The 27,728-nt window shown below is 42.1% G+C and overlaps 1 protein-coding gene across 4 annotated transcripts in view; it reads right to left on the reverse strand.

Annotated features, from left to right (window-relative positions):
• ESYT2 (extended synaptotagmin 2) overlaps nucleotides 1-25,666 on the reverse strand; it is a 66,077-nt gene extending 40,411 nt beyond the window's left edge. The window contains exons 1-6 of one of the 4 annotated variants that reach the window (XM_080974030.1): nucleotides 25,245-25,666; nucleotides 9,595-9,636; nucleotides 8,040-8,174; nucleotides 6,270-6,346; nucleotides 3,669-3,741; nucleotides 3,344-3,433 (exon numbers count right to left, since the gene is read on the reverse strand). In XM_080974030.1, the coding sequence (XP_080830156.1) occupies nucleotides 3,344-3,433; nucleotides 3,669-3,741; nucleotides 6,270-6,346; nucleotides 8,040-8,174; nucleotides 9,595-9,636; nucleotides 25,245-25,613 (786 nt within the window). In that variant the 5' untranslated portion in view covers nucleotides 25,614-25,666. The remainder of the gene's footprint in view (nucleotides 1-3,343; nucleotides 3,434-3,668; nucleotides 3,742-6,269; nucleotides 6,347-8,039; nucleotides 8,175-9,594; nucleotides 9,637-25,244) is intronic. The other 3 variants (XM_080974031.1, XM_080974033.1, XM_080974032.1) reach the window with 3 other exon arrangements.
• Nucleotides 25,667-27,728: the final 2,062 nt, after the last annotated feature.

Here is a 27,728-nt window from a genome sequence, read left to right on the forward strand (position 1 = left end):
TTTAAGGTATTTTCAGGATGCAAAAGCTATAGTGGAACATGTGACCTTCCAGATTGTTGCCGGATTCCAACTCCCATCAGTCCCACTCAACATGGCCAATGGTCAAGTATGATGGGAATTGTAGTCTAGAGCACAACAGACTGGAAAAGGCTGCTCTAGTCACATACGCTCCTTGTTCTTATTGAGCCCTGGAGCCGTAAAGCTGTTTCCCAATATATTCTAGCACAAATTTTCATTAGAGAGATGCCAAAAAACAGAGCGGTAGTATTATGCAGCTGTAGAAATCATGGTGCCTTTCACTTCTTATCAGACTTCCAAGCTTTGTGTTGCTCTAATATCTCTCTTCTTACGATTTGCCTCTTTAAAAATAAGTCCCTTGTACATGCTCAGTTCAGTTCTGATCCATCTTTCATAAATTTATAGAGCCAGAATTTTTATGGCCAGTTCCTCCCTAATTTGTTTTGCAAAGAGCTCTGCCGTTTATATCCTTTTCACCCGGAAAATTATTGAGGATCTGTGCTCGGAGAGTGTGGTCTCTGGAAGGATAACTTGTCTCCTTCAATTTACCTTTTCCTCACCCTGAGGCTGAGCAATTATAAAAGGTGTGAACTCTAATTAGCTGTAGCTGCCAAGATAAAGCAACCTAGAAACTTTTTCTTGTATAAAGTCTGAGGGCAATGAAATATTTCTTATGATGAAGAGCATAAGAACATGAGATCAGTCTGCTGGATTAGGCCAAGGACCCATGAGGTCCAGCATCCTGTTCTCACAGTGGCTCACAAGATGCCTGTGGAAACCTTTAAACTTGGCATGAGAGCAACAGCATTCTGACCACCAGCGATTTCCAGCAATGGGTCTTGAAAACATAATGCCTCTGGCAGTGGAGGTCAATCATGTGATTTGTCAAGGAGTAAAGAAAAGCATTTTACTAACATTCAGAGACCAGCTATTATTTCACATGTTCTTGGGCTGAATGCTGGCAGTTAATAAAAGTTATGGCCCAAATTTAGCTCAATTTAAAACAAGGGAGGGAGAGAGGGAGAAAGAGAGAGAGAGAACTGTAGAAGGAAAGATAAGAAGCCACTCCATAGGTTCTGCTGAGAAACAAGCTCCAGATCAGGCACCCCCAAACTTGGCCCTCCAGATGTTTTGGGACTACAACTCCCATCATCCCTAGCTAACAGGACCAGTGGTCAGGGATGATGGGAATTATAGTCCCAAAACATCTGGAGGGCCGAGTTTGGGGGTGCCTGCTCCAGATTCTCCACTCCCTTCGCCGCTCCTACTCCAGTTCATGGTCATTAGAACTAGTATGTATCTTTAGGAAGTGCTCCCCAGCGTCCCTTGTTTTCCTCTTTCCTCCTCTTCCTGTTTTCCTCTTGTATCATGCCTTTGAGACTACTGTATGGACACAGACTGTTTTGTTTTTACTGATTCTACGTAAGCTGCCCTGGAGACTTTTCCCAGCAGAAGAGCAGGATAAAAATGCTTTAGAAACTAACCTACAAGTCAAACCCCACAAATGGTTAAAATCTCTTTCCTTTCTGTACTCCGCTTCCCACACCTGGATATTTTAAGCAAATATTGCATACTCTATATAACTAGGAAGGGTGGGGGACAGTCCCTACATCTAGATGATAAGCACTAACCTCCAATTTTAGTTGTTTATAGGATACACTGAAATCAGAGTGACAGCAGAGCAAAGCAAGATGCCAAATGAAAAGTATGATCTTCACAGAAGATGACAGAACAAGGTCAAATACTTCTTCATCTGCAGTGGCAGGCAGAACTTTACAATACCTTCCCGTGCCCAAACCTATACAAGCTCTCCAGTTTGCATAACTCTGCAGCAGTTACAGAGCTCTCTGGAATCAGCTTCCAATCAAAATTAGACATGCGCCTACAATTCTTGGCTTCAGGCAGCTTCAGCCATTTTGCAGTCTATAACTGTAAAATTTGTGTAATTTGGAGTTTTAAAGTTTTGCATTTAATCTTTTCTGTCTGGGTGGCAGCCAATGAAGTGTTTCTAATAATGCAAGGACTTTTGGCTGCAAAACGGAACTTCCTCTCCCTCTCTTCTCCCCATGTACCCCCTAAATCTGTTATGGGTTTTGCTGTGCATGTGGAAATCTTTGTGCTAGCAGAATATGCCCTACATATTTATTTCTATTATACATTCTGTTTTCCGATATCTTTACTGTACATTGTTTGGGAACATCTTAAATAACAATCAACAAAATAATATTTAGGATTTTGCAGCTCAGAATATTTTAGGGAGGGGAAAAAGAAAGAGGCAGGAAATAAGAGATTAGGATCATATAAGAGGGACTTCATCATGTAGACGATCCCTGCCTATCTGATTTGTGAGCCTTCAAAAAACACTACCCTCAAACTCATTTTCATCTTCTCAGCAACCATGAGGTCTAGATATTTCCCTTTTTGAAATAAAAGTGGAGATTCTCATAAATTAGGTACTAGACCTGCACACCAGATCTGCAGAATATAAGCTGTTTGAAGTCCAAATGAATTGTGTTGCACCAGGTTTTTATTTCCTTTTAGTTAATTATGTAATGAAACTAAAACTGAATTTGAGTAGTTTCCAACTACAGCTTGCTTAACAAATGATTCCAACTTTCAGGAGCAGTGGATATTGGTATATTAAGAGGATGACAACAGATACACCCACCACCATTAACCTTTGATGCCTAAACATGACTGTATCAACATGGCCTTTCATTTGATTATTGAAATTATACTTTGTACAAGCATGAAAAAGGTGGCCAGAATAGAAAAGTGTACTACAGTTTTTAGTTCTCTTACCATAAACGTAAACTGACCTTCAACTTTACTGAAGGCAACAAAACCTTGCTGATCAAGAATCAGCCAGTGGTGGCTCCCAAGACCAGTTTAGGTCCTGCTTTCTACTCTGGAGGCATCCATACCATACAGTTAACACACATGGCTTCCCGCAAAGAATATTGGGAACTACAGTTTACCCATGACAGAGCTACAATTTCCAGGACACTTGACAAACTAGTTTTCAGAATGCTTTGGGGGAAGCCATGTGCTTTAAATATATGGTATGGATGTGACCAAGGTATGGTGGTTACAGTCATGGACTGTGGGGTAGTGGAGGGAGGCCTAGTCTCTCCTGATCTCTTCAAAGTTATTTTCAGGACCAGATTTACTCAAATAGAACCATGGTTGGTCTACGCTAGGGTGAGCCATAAATTCCCGTTCGACATCCCTAGATTTAGAAAATTATTCTAAGCACCGGTTTACTGAAGTGAAAAAGCAAAAATCTGTAAGATAGAGAATGAAGAAATCTAGATTTTTAACTTACCGGTTTCCTAAGGAAAAATAAAGACAGTGCTCCGATTAAAGGCATATCTCCAAGCAGAGGTTCCAATATAACTCTCATAGTGCCATGAATCTAAGGGGGGAAAGATTCAGAATACTAAACATGAATTAATAATATAGAGAACTGCATCGTTAATGGAGAAGTCTGTTAATATACCTGCATACTTAAGGTCTATGCTGAACAGAACAAAATGATTTTTTAAAAGTTTGCTTCCTTTTTGGGGTGGGGAAAGGATTGCACAGTTTTACGACATTTTTATCTGTAAATAATTTAGTTTTGTGTCACGTAGGAAGAAAACGCAGCTTACCTGTATACTTTTCACACCAGCTCTGCAGTAGTACCTCTTGATCTCCAAGTCAATTTCACAATTGCCCACAAAACTGAGAAGCACAAGGACACATTGCAATTTTGTATTAAACATTAAAGCCTATTCGTAAATGACCACTTTTAGAAATCAATGGCAAGTTTACTTTAAAAATCATTTTTCGAAATAGATTAGGCCTAGGCTGTGACCCAGTGTTGCTTTGCTAGATACAAGCCATCAGTAGTTTCCTCTTCAGGGCCTCCTCCAACTCTCAAGCCTCTGCTTAGATTCCAGTTACAAACAGCAGCCTTTGATTTGGCAGGGAAGCATTGCTAAAGGTGGAACTGCTTTATAAACCTTGATGTAAACGTGCAATCATTTCCGCAGGAGTTAACAGCCTCCTTGAATCACAGCCCTTGTACAATGTTCTGTAATGCGCTTTTCTACATATTAGAAACCATGGGTTATATCCAACTAGTATCTGCTCAAAAGAGGCCAAATGAAATTAATGGACATGACTAACTTAGGGCCATGAATTTCAATGGGTCTAGCTCCCAGTTTGATTGGCATTTGATACAACCCCACTTGTATGTCAAACACTATGTAACATGCAATCCCAGTGCAGGTCTTCTCATTGATACCGACCGGGGATGCCAGAAATCACATTTAGGCTCATTATTTAAAATGATTCACCAATCCTTATGGAAGTGCTCAGTATATTCTGTGTACATGCAAGAGATACTTTTTTATCCTGTTTTTTTTTTTTTTTTACTTTTAAATTGATTACACTCTTTGGTACTGTATTAATTTGCAGCACCAAATATACCTAAGTGAAGTAAACAAGACATATCAGAAAAGTGCTAGCTGGCTGCACCTATACAATTCATGAATGACACTATTGCCCTTCAACCCATATTCCTTGGACTGTGTCTTTGCAATACAGCTTGTATGAAACATGATCTGCTATTTGGACACCAAGTTAAGCAGAACATTTTATCCACCGAGTGCATAATGTCTGTGAACTATGCAAGGCTACATTAATCTGCAGATCCCAAGTATGGCAGACAGACATGTTACACATTACTAGGAAGTTTATTAACCATTTGTCCCCATGAATACTTAGAAGATGACTAATGTGGTTTCTTTTCACACAATTTAAAGGGGAAGGAGTGAAAGATTTATAGTGTACAAGAGTATAAAGGCAAAGAACTATGGTTAGTGCTGCTTGTCCCTATTAAAACCTAAAAAGTTATTGGCCAGGATCCAAAGATCTACTTTAGTCATGCCTAGTAAGATTTTGCCTTCTTGAAACAACAGACTCCTCTGTTCCATATTACAAACTGCTTTTGAAACTCCCCTCAGTTTCAAAAGAGAAGTCCAAAGTCCCCTTATTTGTATGTTTTTTCGTATTGAAGCCAGCCTTTGCCAACCTGATACCCCCCAAATGGTTCGGACTACAACTTCCATCAGCCCCAGCAAGCGCAGGAGATCTAGCCCAAAACATCTGGTGGGCACCATGTTGGCAAAGGCTGATCTAAGGCCTCAGAGAAATAAAGAGAATGCATGTTCTACATGTTAAACCATTCAATCAGCCAAAAAACCTTTTAAGCACCACTTCAAGGCAAAAAAAAATTTAAATTGTTACATTTTGTTGTATGTGAGCTTTCTAGTTAATGAAAAGCAGTGTAGTGTAACCCTCCAACTCATTATTTATCGTGTCATCTACTTAATAGAAGGGGGGGGGGACAAGACAGGAAGGAGTTGTTTCCAAACATCCCCTTCTTCATGTCTGAGGCACATCTTGTACATCGAAGGAACCCTCGTAAGTCACATATTGGCAGTTTATGCATCTCTACTTTCAAAAGGTACAATGGGCCCCCGATTTGCTCCTAATGCTAAATATGGTTTAGTGGAGCTACAAAAACAACCAACCTAGAGTGCTTTGGCCTGGCAAACAGATGGAGGGCTCTGTCGCCTCTTCCTACTGCCTTATCTATGCAAAAAATGGAGGCGGAGGATTCCTTCCTCTGCGAGCCTGCTTGGTTTCTACGCTGGGCACAGAGAAGGGTTAGAACACTCAATTCCTTCTCCACTAGCCTTCTCACTTGCCCACACACAATTCCTTCTCTCCTACAGCTACCAGGGAAGTGCTGAAATACAAAGCTGGCTTAGCACTGTGTGGACAAGCCTCCAGGAGATCAGTCAATATGGGGAGGGAATGAGCATGACGTTCTATGTGGGTTCATGGAGGCTCATCCATGTTATGCTAACCTATGGCCATTGACAGACTTGAACAGGAACAAGAAGAAAGAAAACCCCTCTTCAAAGAAGTGACAGATCCACGGATCCAAGAAATCATTTATTCTGCTCTTACTATCAAATTTATTTATTTCTGTGCACAATAGTACCTTGCTTAATGTTATATATTCATGCTAGCAAAACCATTAGTGGTTTTCTAAATTTTTTATCATGTAAACAAAAATGTATTTTCCTGCACAAGGAAGCATTTTGCCAAATAAAATCCCAACAGAAAACGAAACATTGTTTAAAAATACAAAACTTGAGAAATTTAAACTTGTGATGTACATATTTTGACAGTTTTACCTGATTTGAAGATCTAAGATTATCTGCCTTTTATCCACATTTTCAGTGTACACTTTAACACCATTAATCCTAAGAGGCTAAAGAGAAAAATAAGTTTTAAGTGATTAATTATTCTGTTAAAATCATCCCATCAAGTGTGAAATGCTGTCTGACGTGGACACAGATTCAGAAATACCACCTAACAGAATATGCCCCTCTTATTCTGGATGTGTCACTATGAACAAATTCGGTGTGGGAAAACTGCATGAGTAATAAAAAGCATTAGCATTATATCAAAATGTAGGGTTTCTTTGTCCTATAATGACATAACTGTGCCGGAAACACTGAAAGGCAGCACACCTGATCACTTGCGGTGAATAAGAACTGGATCCAAGCAACCTGGCAAGGATGCTTGCGTAAAGTGGAAGAGAATTGGCTCTACTTTCACCATCAATGTATAAGATGCTATTACTATTACATTTCAGCCCGAATAGGCATTTTGCATGCCACCTTCAGTGTTCCACATAAACAGAAAGTTCGATTCCCAACTCAAAGGAGGCAAGGATGAATTTTGTCATTTCTCGTAAATATAATGTTGCTATTCCATGCAGTTTCTAGGGAGTTTTGTTTTAGAAACTGGAATAACAGAAAACTGAAAGGAGAAAGGAGTGGTCTATAAAATTGCTCCCACCTACTGCACCGTTTCTGCTCCAAGTTTGTACTTCAATTCTGTTTAAGAGAGGAAAACAAATGGCATACCCCATTTTGGTCATAACACATCTTCCACATCAATCGATAAGCAGAAGCAGTGTTACAAGATCTATCAAGGCTATTTTTGCCCAAATGTTTACAGTGCGGGTTGTGAGAGATGGTTAACCAAATAACTAATATTTGAACTACAATCCGCAGAGCAGATTCATGACCAGGAACAACATACAGCTCAGCTGAGCAATCAACCAGTATCTGCTCTGAACAGAAGTGCTTGTACGCTTGTGCTGTGAGCAAGTTTTTCCAAAGGATAATGGGAAAATGTTGGTCCAATCTAGGCATCTAGACTTCATTAAAAACAAAAGTTTAAATAATCTTGTAACACAAGTGGTTTACAATCTGAAATGCTTCCACTTCTGTTATCACAGCAACACCACAACACCAATTAAGCCACTGATTGACCACAAACAAGACAGGAAGAGCAAAGTCATCTAAAAAATTGTAATAAAAAAAAATATACTGCCTTTAGCATAAGGCAAAGATGTACTGGAATACGGTAAGGAAGTTGCTGCCAATTGACAATACTACAAGACTTGTATAAATATTTATTTTAAAATAGGTATTGTTTCTTCAAACACACAATGAGTTGATACAATCACCTCAGTAGTGAAATACGAAAATTCCTCAACAAAAATATCAGGCAACACATTAAGTGCATTGTAAACTGTTTTAAAGAGTTTTTAATATTGTGTTGCAATGTTGTGTTTTAATGTTGTAACCTGCCCTGGGAGCTTAAGGTAAAGGACAGGTAATCAATAACAACCACCACCACCAACAACACTACAATCTTCCCTCCTCCAGAAAAGCAAAATGTCACTTTTGAAATAATCATCTCCAGGAAAATCTTGCCAAAACATGAACTCTGGTCAAACTGAATAAATGAACTTAAAGCTGTTTTTGTACATTACCACCTTGCCCGTAATCACTCTTTGCCCATAATCGCTCTTAAGAAAATAGCCGGCACCCTAATTCACACAAGGTTCCAAGTGTCTAGACAGTATGCACAGTCTAGAAGAAACTTACCTGATCCCCTATATCAATTTTTGTGAAACTGAAGGTGCTCAGGTGGCTGTTTGCTCCTCTCACTGCTGGTTCTATTGTTTCACGGAAAAGTTTCTCAATGAACTGGCAAATGAAAGGCCACATGTGTTTTACAGTCTGAGAAAGAAAAAAGGGTACAGTATTTGTAGGTTCTTGCTGTAGAAATAGTTCATTGAAAATTTTTATGTACAATTTCCCATTTTATATCACCTTCAGTAGCTGCCTTAGCAGCCTCATACAGGCTACAACCAGGAAAATTCATCTGCTGTGCTCCATATAACTAACATGTCTGTGTACTCCTTTCACTTAACTTTGTCATGTTTTAATGTAATATATGACTACCTAAAATGTTTTTGGACGTGCACTCCTATCAGAGATGCTCTGTAGAAGTGAGAAAGTAACATACATAAGAGAATGGGCATCTTGAGGTCTCTGTGGCTCTAACTGTCCATGGAACGTTAAGCCATAGAAGAGAAAATCATACTAGAGTCCATTTTCTGTGCAGTTGCACTAAAAGCTGAAAGGCCATGCTTCATATTCTGCAATGGCACAGCATAAGAATTCAAGGTCCCACACTGGCTGCAAGAAGGCAAAGAAAGGAGGGCAGTAAAAGGGGTGATGCAACAAACAGCTGATATCACATCATCTTCCCTTCTTGTAATCGAGTGATGTTGCAGTGTGAAAGTCTTATTATAAATGTGGGGGAACGGGACAAAAACAAAATGTGGCATTAAACACTCCTCTGCCTAGAGAATGAAGATGATGGGGCAAAAGGGCTGCAAAGCACAGCACTGAGAACGTAAGCAGCAGCACCAGGAAAACTTCACATCAAACTGCACAGCAAAGGGCTACATACGTACTTCGTACATCTATGGAATTTTGAGTACACACATACACACACACACACAAAATGAGGGGAGGAAAGCATGAAGGAAGGAAAATATGGAGGTGAGGACTATGATGAAGGGGCAGATTGGACAACACTCTCACTTTCACACACAACCAGTCACGGACGGAAGATTCTACCTGTGCTGCAGTCACTGGATTACGGAAATCAGAAAAGTTGCCTCATATTGTCCTCCGACTCAGGTCAACAGTAACAAATTGGAGTTTTCCCCTAAGTTAGGGCACTAGGATCAACTAAAGGCTTACATCCGCATTAAAAACATTTCACCCTGATAATAGGATTGACAAATCAGTTATGGAAAATAAGCCTTTCCAATAAATTATCTGTTCATCACCCTGGGAGCTTTCCCTCTGCAATACAGACTCAGGAATTTCATTTGAGAAGGGACCCTGAAAAGCCATAAGGTTGCCCATCGCTTCTCCTGCAAATATGTGATAACTATTTAGCATGAAGTTATGGCTGCCAACATGAGGAGGAGGAGTTGATAAACTCCTTTCTATTCTCTTCAAGTCCCTTACAAGATACTCTGAGCCTCTGTACCAAGTATAGGTAATCAGAGTTGGTCAAAAGACAAAATGACAACGCGAAAAAGCAATAAAAGAACTTCCAGGCAAGGAAACAATAACTTACCTTGTTCAGCCATTCTGCTCTCTCTGTGTCTGGAAAGTGCACCTAACCAAAAGAAAAATGGAAACGCACAAGGTCACAATCACTGTGAACATGAGTCAAGGGCTTCAAGGCTGATGAACTGCGCCATACAAGTTCATTACCAGGCTTGAAACGTTTTCTACAGTTGTTGGCCAAACCCTTCACCTGGTGAACCTGCCACTGAAAGTACAACAGGGTCATGGAGTACCATAAATATGGTATAATCCGGTTTGGCAATTACCGGTATCTTTTTCACATGGAGAAATCATGGGTCTGGTTGTCACGGCTAATTTAGTCTGTTAAGTAATAATGTCCAGTTACTATTACTGGCTCATACCAGGAGACTAGGGATAGTTTGTCTATTTTGCTTGCTCCCAAAAATTGATATTCTTCCGTTACCCCTGCAAGTAGGTTGTTCTGAAAACTAGTTATCCCTGTGCCTCCCCAACCCCAACGTTCTTATTACCCATCCAAAGATAAATTCTGACTGGTGACCTTTTAACTATTATCTTCAAATGTTAGAACAGCATTATGTATCTGATGCTGCCATTGTATGCTGTTCTGCCAAAGGTTCATCTAGGTTTGTGCATTTGCCCACCCACAAAATCATCACACCGTTTGCAGTTTAGCACTAATCGTAAATCACTGCACTGTCCAAATCGGTCAGTTACACCATAATCTGAAGTGGTTTCTGGTCATGGTTTGGAGGGCAAGCCTGGAAAAGAGTGTGCAGATGTTCAGATGTAAACACAACCTATGCTTTGCTAAACTACCAAGTGAAGTTGTGCTTGAAAGGAAAACAAGTGTGCGCGTGCACATAAGTTATATCTTATCCTCAAGGACCATGGTTTGGAAAGTCATCTGAACTGAACTATATTCTACAGGCAGTGACCATTTTGCGTGCATCCAACTGACGGGCGACTGAGAAGAGGGCAGAATGGGGGCATAGCAGGGCTGGCTTACGCACACTCCACTGATGCGCACAGGGCCCAGGAATGGAACCCCTGCACAAAATGATTATCTGTACAGTGGTACCTCAGGTTACGTACGCTTCAGGTTACAGACTCCGCTAACCCAGAAATAGTACCTCAGGTTAAGAACTTTGCTTCAGGATGAGAACAGAAATCGTGCTCAGGCGGCGCGGCAGCAGTGGGAGGCCCCATTAGCTAAAGTGGTGCTTCAGGTTAAGAACAGTTTCAGGTTAAGAACGGACCTCTGGAACGAATTAAGTACGTAACCAGAGGTACCACTGTATTTCAAAATGTTTGACAGATATTTGTTATCAAGCCCCATCATAACCATAGTTAGAACCTTGGCAGCTGTATATATGCACCATCTCTCCCTCCTTTTGAATGCAAATTTCCACCAATCTACCTACAGTGGCCTTAATTACGGTTTAAAAATAACAGTAGAGAAGCCACAGTTATAACTATGGCTTGCTAACCAACTTTGATCCATAGTTAAATGATCAAGTGCAAGCATAGGCAAACTCAGGCCCTCCAGATGTTTGGGACTACAACTCCCATCATCCCTGACCACTGCTCCTGTTAGCTGGGGATGATGGGAATTATAGTCCCAAACATCTGGAGGGCCGGAGTTTGCCTATGGCTGATCAAGTGCATACATCCGCACTGTTCTATTTCTTAAAACTACTGACAGTCCACAAATAAAAAAACCAAGTCAATTTGCTGGCCTCGTTCTCTTCAAGCTTAGTTGGTTTTATTTTTACTGCTAGTGCTGGCTCATTGTGGTAAAAAAAAAAGGATGACTGATAGACACTGTTACTTTAATAAAAGATTTTCTAATCTGCTTGGTCATAGACATTGTTTCTTTAATAAAGGATTTTTAAATTTGCTTGCTCATAGACTTTTATTTCATCTCAAATCTGTAACACCTTCACTAAAAGGGCTATTTGCTCCAAACAGTTGTCATACGTAATGAGCTTAAGTACATGAGAACCATCAATAATGTATACCGGGTGCTTCTAAGTACTAGAACACAATATTTTATTTATATAGAGTTCAAACACATGGGGCAATCAAGTCTAAAACAAACAGACAGCGACAGTATTAAAAGGGTGATGTCTCCACAGAATTTTTTTAGGCTATTCATTTATGCTTCAGAAAATTAAGTGTACCTTCTGTGCTCTGAATGAAAATTAGAATTTAACCCTAACTAAAGGACACTAGAATCAATCTACCTGGGAAGCAACTGAGAAGTGAATGGAATAACCTGAAATATTTATATAATAGCTGAGATCTTCCTCAGTGTTCTAGCCATTTTGTCCACAATGGTTAGTAAAGTACTGCCAGAGCTCTTTGCTGTTTTTACATAACCTTTTTTTGTGTAGCTCTTAACTCTGAAACAAGCCTAGTAAACTGAAAAAGGTGTTGTAGTTGTTTTTAGCACATTTTTTTAACTATTTCAGCTTATAGGAATTCAAGTCTCTAAACCACCAATCAGCTACTTTTCTTAAAACCCTCATTTGCAAAACATTTACTGTATTTAGCCCCTTTCAGACACAACTCCTTTTTACCCCTTCAGCTTTGTGGCTTTGATTACCTTTTCATTTACAATTTAAAAAAAACTCTTTCAGCAACAAGTCATGGACTAGCTTACACCGGGTTAAAACATAAGATTACAACAATAAGCGGAAATGTAAAGAGACCAGTTTATGAACAAGTGATGCATACATGTTTTAAGATAATTGTAGAGTTATTCTCTCCAACAGAGAGCGCTCAGGAAGTTGAATGCCTATCAGTTCAACAGTGAAATGGCCACACACAAAACTGATGCTCAGGAAGCTGCCTGATATAATAGCTGAGCAATGTTTACACTGAATGGCAGGCTCTAACGTAGGAAGAGAAGGAAGAAAGAGGGGAACCTGAGTTGGAGAAGGGCACATCTCACCTTTCTGCCCTGACTTCCACCACTTCAGGGGGGGGCTTTCCTCCTCCCCTTTCCTGCTAAGGAGAGAGCCTCAATGGAGGCTGGGGAGGGCTTTCATCAGCTGAGGAGCAGGAGGCGGCAGCAACTATACACTCCAGAAGCTAAAGCCACCCCACCTGGGAGGTCTAAGCAGCAACAAGGGCCTTATAGCATCCTCTTCCAGGCTGACCTGAGCTCTGGACAAGAGCATTCCTCTTCAGCAACTGTGCTGTGGGTACCACTGGTTCCTTAAACAGCCATCTTCCTTTTCTCTTCTGAATACTCTTCTGTGTGCTTCAGTTGCCAGTTCCTCCCCAAACCTCTAATTCTAATGCATCATTATTTTAAGCTATGACAAGTTTTACAGCATGTTCAAACACCATGAGAAATGCAAGCCTCTGTTCTATTTTAGGCATCAAACATGTCCTAGATATCACAACACCGTCAACCATCCGCAGGCAGCTAGTTCTCAATTTGTATGTAAACACTGCAAGAGGTTCAACACATTTCCTCCTTCGGTACCCTGTAGCCCTTCTAGGAACCAAAAAGAGAAGCACTTAACAAAACACTAATTGATACAGATGGTGTATGACAGTCCTTCCGTTCTTGTCTGGCATGTACAGTTATCTGCAATCCATACAGCCGAACTCTGGGCAGTGAAGACTGGATACATAGGGAGAAACATACCTCTTCCTCAACGAATTAACAACAACAAAAAAGTGCTCACCGTAAGTCAGGGGAATGGCAGTCTCTTGGGAAGAGCTCTGCTTAGCTTAGCACAACATCAGGCACATCTGAGCTGGAACAGCCTATTGAGGAAAACACGGCGCAGGCAGGCAGAAGTTGCTTTTTTATCCTGCGTAAAATTTGGACTCCTTGCTATTCCAAATACATTCATGGCCCCCATTGTAAAACCTGCTGTGGGGCAAAGCACCAGTAAGTGCCTAAATAGCACATCTAATGTTGCCCCACAAAATCCCTAAATAAAGATGCAGGGAGTGAAAAGAGATTTGTTTGTTTGTTGTCCCAGCAGTACCAAATGCTAAAGACAGGCTAAGCTCTCAGAAGCAAGGAGGCAGCAATGGCTGCTTCTGGGGTGAACAGAAGCTTTTGTTCTAGGGGTGGGGATGCACAAACATGTGAAGTATACAGTATGTGAAATGTGTGATTGCGGGTTATTGGAGCCATAATTCAATCCACTTCCAAATCAGGTAATTTTCTGTTGCATATTGAGCACAGTAAAGCAAAAAGCAAAACAGGTGATTAAATATCCTAGGTTGAATCCGACTAAGATCTTCTTGGAGCAGACCAGCTGAAATGAATGAACCCAAGTTAGCCATGTCCATTAACTTCAGTGCATCTACTGTGAGCAAGACTAGCACTTAGATACAACCCTCTGTAACCCGCTGTTTCTTCTTACACACTTCAAATTTTGTTGCCCAAACTTATTGATCATTTGGCCATTGCCAGAAGTGGAATTTACATGTTGAAATGTGAAATCCCTACAGCATGCAAATGATTCAGATTCAAGCCTTAGAATTTCTAAATAAGCATGTTCTAGAACAGCCTTGCTGTACACCTACTATTCTGAGTGGGCTGCCAAAAATGCACTGAATTTTGTTGCACTGCTTGCCTGTTACCTGCTGGGTACAATTCATGGTGTAACTCATTGGTAGGCAAACTAAGGCCCAGGGACTGGATCCGGCAAAATTGCCTTCCAAATCTGGCCCATGGACAGTCCAGGAATCAGCATGTTTTTACATGAATAGAATGTGTCCTTTTATGTAAAATGCATCTCTGGGTTATTTGTGGGGCATAGGAATTCGTTCATTCCCCCCCCCAAAAAAAAAATACAGTCCAGCCCCCCACAAGGTCTGAGGGACAGTGGACTGGCCCCCGGCTGAAAAAGTTTGCTGACCCCTGGTGTAACTTATACAGCATTTTCTCCTGAATGAACTCTTCCCCAGCATTTACTTGAGCAGAGACTAGGGTTGAGTTACATCACCCTAACTCTTGAAACTCCCTTTCTAAGGAGCTTCACCAGAACTACAATTATTATTCCACAGAGTGCTGGGTTAAACGAAAGTAAAGTTTCTTTAGTCAATTCTTATTTTTAAAGTTTTGTTAGATATGATGATATAAAAGCTACGTTTTTATGGGGTTTTACCATGTTTTAATACCGCATTTCAGGTGCTAATATTTTGTTTCCCAGCTTGGACTTACTTTTTGAACAGAAATGTGGACTAGAAATACTACAAATAAATACATATTCAGTTATAGTCTGGCATCTGTGTTCATGTAATCCACATTATGCAATTGTACTACAGATTTCCACATTTCTGGTATTGTCTCCAATGATAAACAAGCTACTTTGGGGTAAACACTAGAGCAAACTAGAGCTGTGGACACTCTAACCCATTTGTAGCACAAAAAATGTAGTTTTTCCTCAATCTGAAATCGTTCATGCTTGTCATCGACATGCTGTTTTCAATCAAGATCTCTCTATCATTTATTATTTACATGGACGGGGTGAGCTCCCATTCCTCTGTTCCAGCTTCTGTCAACCTAGCAGTTCAAAACCACACCAGTGCAAGTAGGTAAATAGGTACCACTGCAGCGGGAAGGTCAACAGCGTTTCCATGTGCCCTGGCACTCATCATAGTCCTCCATGTGCTAGAAGCAGTTTAGTCATGCTGGCCACATGACTCAGAAAGCTGTCTGCAGACAAACGCTTGTTCCCTCGGCCTGAAAAGCAAGATGAGCACTGCACCCCAAAGTCGTCTTTGACTGGACTTAACCGTCCAGGGGTCTTTTACCTTACCTACTACCTTCAACAACAACGGGCAATTTGGTTTCCTACAATGTAGCTGGATATGCTAAAAAACATATGCCACTACTGCTACGCAGCAACCGTCTTGACTGGGATTTAGTTAAACCATTTTTTTAAAGAGGCAAACAACTGCAAAGACATATTGTTTACAGAGAAATGGCAGTACATATTTTATTTCTAGGCAGATGGGAGAGCTTAGTTTTGAAAAAGGCTTAGTCATTAAGCCACATCTCATGAGACTTTTTTTTCCTGAACTCAAGACTGCGTGCTAACATGATTCATACAAATAAGAGCATTAATGTAATAAATGACAGAAGCAAGCAAAGCAAAAGAGAGGAGGGAGGGGCAGTCATTTTTGAAAGCTGTTTTATAGAGACCAAAATTAAGTTTAATTATTTTGCATTAACAATTCAGCAAGTCTTAAGATCACCCCAATGCCTCCTGCGGCAATGTGCAGCGGCAGGTCAGATCTGGGACACAGAAGGGTGTTGACCAAACCGTCTCCCTCAGTCACAACATATATTGCAGTGCATGGCCACAGACACACAGAGACTGGATGCTGAACCAAGATTCAAGCTGCCCGTAGTAACACTTTCCATTCTTTCCCATGCCAGAAGTGCAGAGTATATGTCTATAGGCAATAATTTCGAAACAGAACTATCTGTGATCATACGGCCATAAAAATGAGGGTGGGACTACCATTAATCTCTACACTTAAGCAATAAAGGGAGCACAGCGGCATCACCAAAAACTCCAAGGAAACCTAATTCCTTTGCACAGAGAACCAAGAGATAAAAGAAGCAAAAGTACAGTTTAACAGAGTAGTATAGCAAGTACTGTAACATTGAGAAACTACTTAGGAAGAGGCACACCCTTAGCAGTATTTACTTGAAATACATTCTGTCCAGAGGCCAAGTTTGTATACACTACCAAGTGTCCCTAATGATTCATGAACATGTATTTTGGACTTGTCTACTCAGCGTTGTCAGAGGAGATAACAGTATTTATATGAACATATATAAATATGAAGCTAGCCACATGCCAAGTCAGACCAGTACTGTCCACTTTCAACTGGAACTGGCAGACTACCAAGGACTGAGGTAGCGGTCTCTTCCATCACCACTGCCTGATGTCCTTTTAAATGGAAATGCCAGGAATTGAACTGGGGTGGCTTCTGTGTCCAAAGGATGTGCTTTCCAACTAAACTGGACGCTCCCTTCCATTTTGCCTGTCCAAAATGCTACTACCAAATCCAGGTCACAGACTCAGCTGGGCTAGAATAATGTTCCTGTACAAAAAGCTGTTCCCTTACCATTTTATAGTCCAGATCAGGGGTCTGCAAGGTTCACTCCAGCGGAGATTCCTCCATGGGCCGGAGTGCAAGTGCCCGTGATTTGTGGCGCCGTGGAAGCGAGTCCCCTCGCTGCGCTGGTTTAGTGCAGCAGGCGGGGGACTCACTGAGCAAGCAGCTTGGTTTGGGGGCAGCTCATGGGCCGGTTAAATGACCCCCGTGGGCCGCTTGTGGCCCATGGCCCTTAGGTTGCTGGCCCCTGGGTCCAGATATTCAACAGAATAAATCTGAACAGTATTGACTCTTGTACACCTCTGAAACTTTACCAGTGCCCCTGGGTTGACAAGAGACGGTCAAAGTTGAAGGCTGCTAATGAACTGCATAGGAACGAATGGATTTATTTTTGTTGCTTTGTGAAGTATCATACATGTGAATCTGCTGTTAATTAAACTTAATAAAGATGGAAAAAATCAAAGTTAAAGGCTGCAGGCAGGCATGTCTGATATGGGGCATCTTATTCACTTCTGCACTCTTGCCTGCAGCAAACTCTTAGGATAAGGTGGGCTAATCTTTTGGGGACTTGTTCTGTTGCACAGATCACATTGGATACCTTGAGGGTCCTGCCTTTAGGGCTCTGGGTTTAATTATGTGATCCCCTGGCCTCTCTGAAGGCCCTTGATTATGCCTGCTATTTGACACATAGCTGAAGAAGGAAGGTTTTGAGAAAATATCCAGAACAAACAAACAAAGTAAAAATAGCAAGAGAGATGAAAAGGTGCTTTGACTATACCACCTAGATCTATTTTGGTTTCAAGAGCAGTACAGTCATTTTTCCTAAGGCAACATTCATATAAGCAACACAAATGTAAACATATAATCTGTCAAGAAAAATCTGCCATTCAGCTCCCATGCTGTTTTGCCAATCCCTAGAAACAACTGGATTGACAGCATATTAATTCAAAGCTGCTTGAATTTCATGTCAGGTACTCAGGTACTCAAAAGTGTGCCAGCCCAATTCTGACAAAGTCTGCAGGATGTCAAGAAAACAAGGGCACAGTAAGCAAAGTTTCATAAAACTGCATAAATAAATGCTTAAAATGTACAATAGTGCAGAATTAGATAGTGAGACCAGTGCTGCATTTTTATCAAATTGTGAAACATAATGCCCATTCTACATTCATTTGCAAGGAATCGACCTTTCAGTGAAGCAACACCTACTTTCTGGAATTCTCTGCCCATTAATTTTAGGCAGACACAGTCACTGCGTTGCTTTCAATGCCTAATAAAAAAATTGTTTAGGCAAGTTTACCCAGACATGCAATTCTAAAATGCACTATTAACATGTAATGCACGATATATTTGTTTTAAAACTTCTCACTTTAGGAATATTTTGAAAAATGTTATGGCAAATTCTTTTAATGTTTAATTTTAGCTGCCTTTTTATTGAGTATCTTATGCTGTTTTTGTAAACCACTTAGGGTTTTTTGGTCCATTAAGCAATATATAAATTTTATCAAATAAATAAAATAAAATATCTGGAGTATTGTGAGCCAACATAGCATATTTTAAACTTCAAAATACTGACAAATCAGACCACTCTTGGCAATCTCAGCACAAACAATTCAGAAGCAACCAGGAATGCAATTTGGCAAGATTTTATGTGCAGTGCTACATAAATTCAAGTCTCAAAAACAACTGAGGATGTGGTGCCATTCGCATGTTCCCAAGGATCTAAGTCAACAGACAAAATATAAGCAGATAAAGATAAAAAAGTAGGGGATGCTGTAGAAGCTAGGACTGACTGGTTGGGGGGAAAGGGAGCTGGGGCACCTGTGACAGAACTTTAAGCTCATTTTAAAGATGCTTTCTTTTCTAAACGGGAGAGAAAGCCTTGGAAGGCAGTTAAAGGCAGGAGATGAAAGCTATTTTCCACTAAAATAACTTGTGAACAGAGAATCAATTTCAATACCACAAGCAATGGCAATGAACAGATGACCTGGTATAGCTCACTTAGCAACTAACCAAACGAAGCCTGTAAATACCACAACAAATAGAAGTGGTACCTGCACTTTACACATGGCCTAGAAGAGCTCCACAAGTTAATAATGCTCTGAAAGAAACTGGACAAGCATGTCTACATTAGTTGGCTTAGCGAAGACACAAACTGACAGACAAGCCGTAGCTTCTTTCTAAAGTCTGAATGAATGAATTTCAACTGGAAGTTAACATCACAACAAACCAGAAAGGAAGCCATGCTATCTACTCTATCAGCAGGTTCACACACACAAAAGAAACCTCGCACAATTTATGGAACCTTAAATTTGTGCGCTGGATTATTAACTTCTGCCATAGAACATTTGCATTACAACAACATTTGAAGAGGTGGCTACTGTGGAGTGCAGCACGACAGGAAGGATGTTTGAATCACATGATATGCACAGCTACTCTCATACTTTTGTCATGTGAGCATAAAGCAGGACATACAAAGTTTCCATTATTAATTACAGGGAAAGTATCATGTGGCACTTCACACTGGCAAAGTCTTATTGAGAAAAATCAAGCATGCATACCTGGTAACTGAACATCCATGTGCAAGCATATTCAAGTGTTATTCCTCTCCTCTCAGGATCAGGCTAACACCATCTCACTGGGCCACAGCTCTGTTAATTCTTGCAGAATTTAGCTATTTGGAACATGCTAAGGCATAAGTCCACGTATTTTTAGAACTACACTATTAGAGGCTTGGGGTGAAAAAAGGACTGCTGAAATACACAAGGCTCAATTTAACACTTGGTGCTGTATCACAATCACACAACACAGCCAAGCTTGAGTAAGGATAGTCGTGTTGACAACTAGCTGATGGAATATAAAGGTTATGAAAATAGCATTAGGAAGAGGTATGCTAAGCATTGCACTAGTTAATATCTTCATTATTAAGAATCTGATTCAACTAAAAAATGCTTTCTACAGATGTTAGCGGATATAATCTAATTACTCTGACATGCAAAGGAGCTTGCCTTTGAACTAGCGGAAATATATTGCTTAAGCCATGCTGCTATACGATAAGGACAGCCAAATGACAATGTAATGCTCATCATATGACAGTTATTTTCAGCCAAAGACAAACTACAGTCTCATTTTTAGTAACAAATTCATTGTACACTTATTCAACCGAGTTAGAACACCACCAAGAATATTTACTAGGACGTCTCACAAATTTCAACAAAACTCACTTTTAAAGAAAGCACACTCTTAGTTACAAATAACTTGCACTGAAATAAATGTAACTGACATCTAAAGCAGCATGGTTAGGAAAGGAAGTCTAACTTACTGGTAGAAATTTTACAGCTGCACCAGAAGTCGGGGGGGGGGGGAGTTACTGCACTGACTCATTACAAGAGAATGCCACTCTAAGTGATTCTTCCAGAAGTTCTTATAAACACACAAGTTCTGCAAGAGAAGTTTGTATTTGTTTAAATTACACAGACAAGACGTTACTACTGTATTTTGACCAGTATTCCTCCAGCAATCAACCTTGAAAAAAGTTTTTACTCCTAAATAACACATATATGATCACAGCACCACCAACACACCAAAATTAATGAGACCTGGATGCAACTTGTTTAGGAACAGGATATTAAACCCTAACTGTTCAATTCTATGCCTATTTACTGAGATGTCCTGTCATTCAATTGGACTGGTTCCATGCAAATGTGATACGGCTGTAGACCAGACATTTTACTGCAAAAAAAGAAGTATTGATTATCCACTGAGGCCAGTCTTGGATGAATAAAAATCAAACTGAAGATGTAGGCTGACAAACAATTTGTAAATATAGTTTACCAAATGTTCAACTAAGTAATTTTTAAAATTGTTCATCATTAGTTCTGCTACCTAAGATTATTTATGTTGCCAACCACAAACCATAACTTTGTACCCACTGAGAAAGAAGGGGAGGAAACATAATATTTACAATGGACAATTTTCTCTCCATATTCAAAGCAGCACAAGCAGTATTCTTATTTCATTGTAGTTTGTGAAGCCCATGCTTCATTAAGCAGCCTAAAGCAAAGCTTAGGAGAACTTAGAATCTTCAAAATCCATGATTTAGTCTCTCAGAAATGTTAGCACTGACAATATATCTAGGGCCATTTTTGTAAGGGCTCAACATACCTGGCTGTTTTGCAGAGCAACAAAATATACTGGTACAAGTATTCAGCATCAAAGTATCAATCTAGCCCAAATACTGTATACCCTTTTCGATTTACACTAGTCTCAAAAATTGGCAGATCCTAAAATAAATTCCTGTTCCAACATTCACGGTTACTGTGACCATGTCCTAACATGGATCCTTCTCATGTCAACACATCTTGTACACCACCTTGAAACAAAGGTGTACACCAACTTCCACTACAGCAGGACTGCAAAATTTTAACTGTGTGCTACCTTTGTATCTGAAAAGCATTGGCCAAATTCCATTTTTAGTTTAATATAACTTTTAAACCCTTTACAAAGACATGCATGACAGGCTTAAATTCTGGTTCTCTTCAGATCAACCTCCACCTTGGTCAGCATCTATTTAACAGCTGTTCTTTGCCAACCTAAATTTAAAATGTCCTCTTACCTGCATATCTCTGAATATTAACTCAGTTTGTAGCTTTATATATTGTCATTTCTCCAAGGGGCTCAGTGATATTTTAGCAGCTTTCAGGCATGTTGGTTTAAGCCAAGGGATGGGACACTTGGTTCAAGGCCACCAACAGAGATGAACTCTCCAAATCCAAATTAAACCACCTAGCTGGGGTCTTCAATTTAAGGCTCAGTAATCTACACACACTTGGGAATAAGTTGGGTTGAACTTCATGTACCTTACTTGATAGACATGTAAAGGATTACACTGTAAATCTACTTCTCTAAGGTGTCATGTTCTATGACCCTTCTAAAGTTTCTACACATTTCATGAAAATAAGCAACAATCTAGATTTGGAAATACTACACATGTATTCTGAGCATCATCTACACAGAAATACTGATGAAAAACCTGAAGTGTCTGTGAACAGAGAAACATCTCCATTGCCAAGACAACCAGTGCCACTCCCAGATTTACCACATTCTGCCGTTGTTTCATTCCTGTGTGAGCCAACAGGAAGCTTTCGTTCAGTCATCTCGGAAACACAGATCTGCTAACAAAAGCAGGCAATGAATCTGGCACATTGCACCATGGCAAAACAAGGGGCATGACTATGAGCCTTGATTTCTTAGCCAGGTTGTTCCCCCCTAAATATTTGAATCCTTTTGAGCCATAACTCAGCATCACCAAAACATGGACCCCTATTTAGTAGAGCAAAAACGTTCCTAACAACAGGGCCTGAAGTTCAACTTAGGCCTACCTATAACATTTTACAAATCTGAGCTTAAACAGAATCCTTCAACACAGCGGAATTTACAGAATAATGCAAACCCCCTTTGCTGCAGACTGTGGCATGGTGGTGGATAGGGCAGAGGAATCCTTCTGCCCAGTCATGCCAGCCTCCATCTGAAGAGTGATGACAGCAATGACAGTTCTGCTGATGCTGAACTCCCCATTCCACCTGATGGGTAGATGGAAGCATTGCCAGCAGAAAGCTCCAAAACAGGGTATTCCAGGGCAGGAAGGAGCAGAGCCATGTGATCCCAAGCAGGGCTGACTGCTACAGGCTGGTACAACAACCTGCCTCCACTACACACACTTTCTACCCAGGTTGGCATGCATAGCAGGTAGCCTGACTGCTCAATTAAGCCAAGCCAGGTAATGATTGGGGTTAGGACTGCATCCTAACAGGGGGAAGCTTTCATCAATCTGGAGCTAACATCTTTTTAAAAAGTTTCTACATCAGTGGTTCTTAACCTTTTGAGGGTCCTGGACCTCTTTGAGAATCTGATAAAAACTATGGACTCTCGCCCCATAAAAATGCATATAAACACATACACACAACATTTTACATACAATTTATGTTATTGCATTTGGGGAATCTCTTTTTGCACCTGCTTCACAGGCCACTGAACTCTTACAGACTACAGACTTACAGCTCCTCAGTACCTTGAAGAAAGATAAACCATAAAAATGATTAGGGAATCTGAAAGTTCCTAGTTAAGGATTTACTTTCATAATGGAGCAGAATTTCAGAATGGCAACAGACAGTCCAATACTGACAGTTAATGTTGTTCTTAGCAACGCGACTTGTATTACAAAATCAAGCTTTATTAAGAAGTTACAAATAACACAGAGAATGGCTGAAGAAAACAAAAGATTTACAGGAGGGAGAAGAGAGATGCCCAACTGTTAAGGACAAGATCTGGGACCCCTGCCATCTTGGAAAATAAATCTCCCTTGCAGAACACACTACCTAGCCTGGATTTTCTAGTTACCCAAGAATAGTTCTCAACACAGAGATCCACTGTAATCACCAGAAATCCCAATCAAGTATCTGTACTAACAAATACTCTTCTCCTTGTACATATTGTATGTATGTATATGTATATACGTATATATAACATGTAACAGCATGAACATGCTCCCTGAAAAAGGGAATGCCTGAGGCAAAAGACAAGATGGACTGGTGGTAATTGAATTTTTCTTCAACACTAGCAACAAAACTGCATCTTTCACCGCATCTAAAGGCTAGCTTACTGGGTGCAGGGCAAACTATGAATGGTGAACACAGCACTGTTCTCCAATACCTTGCAACCACTCCCTGCCTCCCCAACATTTGCTGCCTCACTCAGCCTAATTGTAGGACGAGCCCTGCCCCAAACCATAGACAGATCCTATTCCCCTTCTGCTTACCAAACAAAGATTTTCAGTCCAAGTTCTCATATCCCTTACCAAAGTGAGCAAGCCCCCCTAAAATATAAAGCAGCTGTCAGAGGCCTGTACTTTGCCCTCAGAAATATTTCTCCCAACCAGTCCTCAGATTGGCAACTCCTCAGCTCACCTTGATAAATCACACTGTATAAGCTTCTTGTGCAGTTAGGGCAGAAACAAGTGCATGCCATACTGAAAGTGTATTAGTAATACATACCCCAATCTATAAAAATAGGGATTATTTTATTTTTTAATCAAATGGTAGAAGAGTCTTGAAGGCTGGCTTGCACAGTTCCTAGTGAATATATGGAAGACACACCCACAAATTACTGTGCCATAATTCGTGCAGATACTAACGGAGAGGAAGCGTTTAAAAGCAGGGCTCTTCTTGGGAACACAAGAAACTATTTAATTAAATTTCCAGAGGGAATAGCCATGTTAGTCTCATGTGGCAAAAACAACAAAAAGCTTCGTGGTATCTTAATAGATGTCATCAGCTTTTAATGGCATCAGCTTTTAATGGCATCAGCTTTTGTGAACTACAGTCTGCTTCCCCGAATGCACAAAGTGCTAACCTGCTTTGCAGGTACATGGTTGTTTACAATTCCCCATCTCCAACTATGGAAAGATGTTCCTGCAACTCAGAATTTCACTTTATACATCTGATGAAGTGGATTGTAGTCCATGAAAGTTTATGCCATAATAAGCATCTTAATCATTAAGTTCTCACAAGGCTCTTTGCCATCTTCAATTACTAAGGAAAGCAAACTTGTCTAAATTCTTAAGAACGTGATCAGCCTGAAAGCGTGCAAGTTAACAGCTGAAAAAGAACATGTGCGGTGCACTGAATAATACACACTGCTTGCTCTTCTTTCTACAAACCTTCAGGTAAACAGGTACTCTGTAAGGTATGTGTGCACATAACAGGCCAAAGTCCATAAATGCAAGCCTTGAGGATTCAGATGGAAATGTCAGATCCTATGCAGCACAGGGAGAGGAGGTGGATCAAGCAGGAATGCTGCTTAGGGTGTGACTGTCAGTGGAAGAATACTTATTTAAAGGTACCAACCCTCCCAGAAAAACACAGAAGGGGGGGGCAGGGCGGGGCAGCAAGCAGACACACATTCCTGGATTAAGACCCACGATTCCTGGTCAAGGCTCCCAGGCTGGTTGCATGTTTCCAGACAACTGAATGCTGTTTTAGAGAGATTCCAGACTAGGAAACACAGAGGTCCATTTTTCGACGCAAGGTGTGAAGCAGCCCAAGCACAACCACTGGGTTTACTTCTGGAGTATGGTTTAGGACCACAACCCCAGCAAGTTTCTTTCCTTGGCAGGACAGAAGCAGGCTGGTAGTGGTGGCAGGATCGCCAGTGCCAAGCCAGAGGCATCAGGCTGACTGCGGGTTAGCTGGACCTGGGGGCTAAACCCAAGAAAGAGGCAGAAGACTATCCAAAGCCTGCAAAGGCAGCCGTGAAGAAGACCACTACACACGCCCACAAGATTATGGGCTGCTCCTGCCAGGTGGGAACTGGGTGCAGATGCAACAGCCATGGGAGGGAGCTGGAGCCCCGGCACCTGGCCCAGAAGGCGGGAAGGGAAGCGCCCAAGAGTCACCCTGCAGGGGCGGCTGCCGTGGCCGGGCGGGAGGGGGCGCCCTCTGGGGCTGGCTATAAGGAAGGTGTGGCTGCTGCTGCTGCTGCTGCTGCCGCCCGCCGCCCTTCTCCCTCGCAACTCACCCACGCGGGGAGGTCTCCCGTGGAGACCGTCAGCCTGACGGCGCGCTCCTCGTCCTGCAGGAAGGCGAGCGCCCGGCCCAGGCGGGAGCTCTTGCCGCTCCGGTGCCTCCGCACCCAGAAGACGCACAGCAGGGCCACCAGGACCCAGCTGAAGCTCAGCCCCAGGTAGCCCAGCACGTAGACGGGGAAGATGAGCGCGAAGCTCCGCGCGAACTGCGACACCAGAGCGGGCAAGTCGACGCTCAGCATCGGCGGCGGCTCAGGAGGAGAGGCGGCAGCAGCCGGAGGCTCCGCGGGGTCCGAGGGCTGGGAATCCCCGCCGGGCCCCGAGGGGCTCGGCGGCGGCGGCTGGGCCCCTGCGCCGCTCATGCTCTCTGGGCGGTGGCGGCGGCGGCGGAGGGCGGGCGCAGAGGAGGCAGGGCGCGGGAGGCACCAGCAGCAGCAGCCGCGGCTCCTCGCATTTCTCTCTCTCAGGCGCGCGCGCGCTCAGCCCCGCCGCTCCCGCCTCACAGTTGCTGAGTGACAACAACAATCGCCCGCCTCCCTCCGCTTCCGGGTTTTCTGAGGCGGGGGGAGGAGCAGGAGGAGGGACCCGCCTAGCCCGGAGCGAGCCATTCCCTCGGGAAGAGAGGGGGGGAAGAATGGAGGCGGTCCTTCGGAGACTTGTGGGACAGTCCATAGGCGGGAGGGGGACGGGAAGGAGCAGAAGAAACGGCTGCCTGACGGAGGAGGGGCGGGGCTCTGAAGAGAGAGGCCCCTCCTCCGTCTACCCCGCCTCTTCGGTTCCCTGCCCCCTATTGGCCCACGTCACGTAATCGGAGCAAAGCCTCGCCCCAAGGAGAAGACACCCCTCACGGCGCCCTCCCTACGGAGGACTCTCCAGCAAGTGGTGTCCCTATGACACCGCCCGCTTGCTGGTCAGCATCCGGGGAAGCCGCCAGCGCAGCACGCAGGCGCGCGCGCCCCAAAAAATCAAAACCGCCGTCAATTCCATAAAAGGAGACGGGACCCAGATGCACGTTATATTTGAGCGTTTGAAATGTTCGTCCAAAGAGCATTGAGTCTTACGTGCATACGTAGAGCGTGACTTTCTACCTTGCACATTCTATTGCTATTGTGCTGCCTTGTATTCGTGCAAATTGTTACACCATTTTAGAGACCGGGATTGCAAACTCCTGTGGGGGTTGTAATATTTATCAGAGGTGATGATGGTCAGGCTGGATTTGTACTATTTCACACTGAATATGCATAGCTGTCAACGTTTCCCTTTTTTAAAGGGAAATTCCCTTATTCCGAATAGGATTCCTCGCAAGAAAAGGGAAAAGTTGACAGCTATGTGAATATGGAGACTCCGGACTTGTCCACACCTGACTTTAATGTGCATTTGAAGCTGTTTGAGATCCTGTTTTAAGTAGCGTCACCCACATGCGCTCCCCCCAAAAAGCCCGCTCTTATCTCACTTCTTTCCCCCCAGTAAATTAGGTTTGCTCAATCCAGGGATAATCCCATAAATTTTTGGAAAATGTCCCTCTAAACAGCCACACTTGAAACAAAAGATGCATGGCTTAGGGTTTTGGGGTTTTTTCCCAACCCAACACCGAAGATCTGCTTGGTTTTCCTACCTTAGTGTTGACACTGACTATTCCCCAGAGGACAGAAAGTCAATTGGGATCTCCGGGTGCATCTCTGGGATATTTGGAATGAATTGGCAAGGGTTTCTGACTCCCTCCCAACTGGCTGACATTAAGACCAGCTAAAAGATATTCCTCCCTTAATTATATTGCTGAAACTAGGAACCAGGGATGCCAGCTTCAATAAAATATTGGGGGGGGGGCAGGTAAACCGTACCTCGCCTAATGAATCACAATACGCAATGCCCATTAACTTTTTGTGGGGGAGGGCCCCTCAAATATTTTATTGGGGGAGGATGGAGGGACCTTGGCCCCTAGGTGTTGGATCCTATGCTAGGAACTCTTTTTGGGGAGGGGGAATCAGGAGTCAGGTGGGGGGGCTGTAAAATAATTATAAACTCTGAGGCTGCATACATGCCATACATGTGTTCCTCGGATGAAGAGCCGTATAGAAATTTAAATACAGACATACATTTAAAGCACATAAAGACTTCCCCCAAATAATCCTGGGAATTGTAGTTTGTTAAGGGTCTTGGAAATCGTAGCTTTGTGACAGGTAAACTACAGTTCCCTGGATTCTTTGTGCAAGTCATGTGCTTTAAATGTTATTTAAATATATGGCATGTACACAGCCATTAACCAAATTCCTGGGCTGAGTGTGTTGTCAGAAGCAGCCTGTTCCTTATGTTCAGTGTGTCCCACTGAGCCACTATTTTGCACTTGGCTCTGACTGGTGGATCATTCCTATGGTCTATTTATGTACATTCAACCAAATGTGAGTTCAAACAACTATATATATTTTCCTCCAATTTGTCCTTAGTAGGTTCCTCACTGTTCCTAAAGAATTGAGGCA

The sequence above is a fragment of the Podarcis pityusensis genome (assembly GCF_964106645.2).
Source record: "Podarcis pityusensis genome assembly, chromosome: 12".
Taxonomy (NCBI): Eukaryota; Metazoa; Chordata; class Lepidosauria; order Squamata; family Lacertidae; genus Podarcis; species Podarcis pityusensis.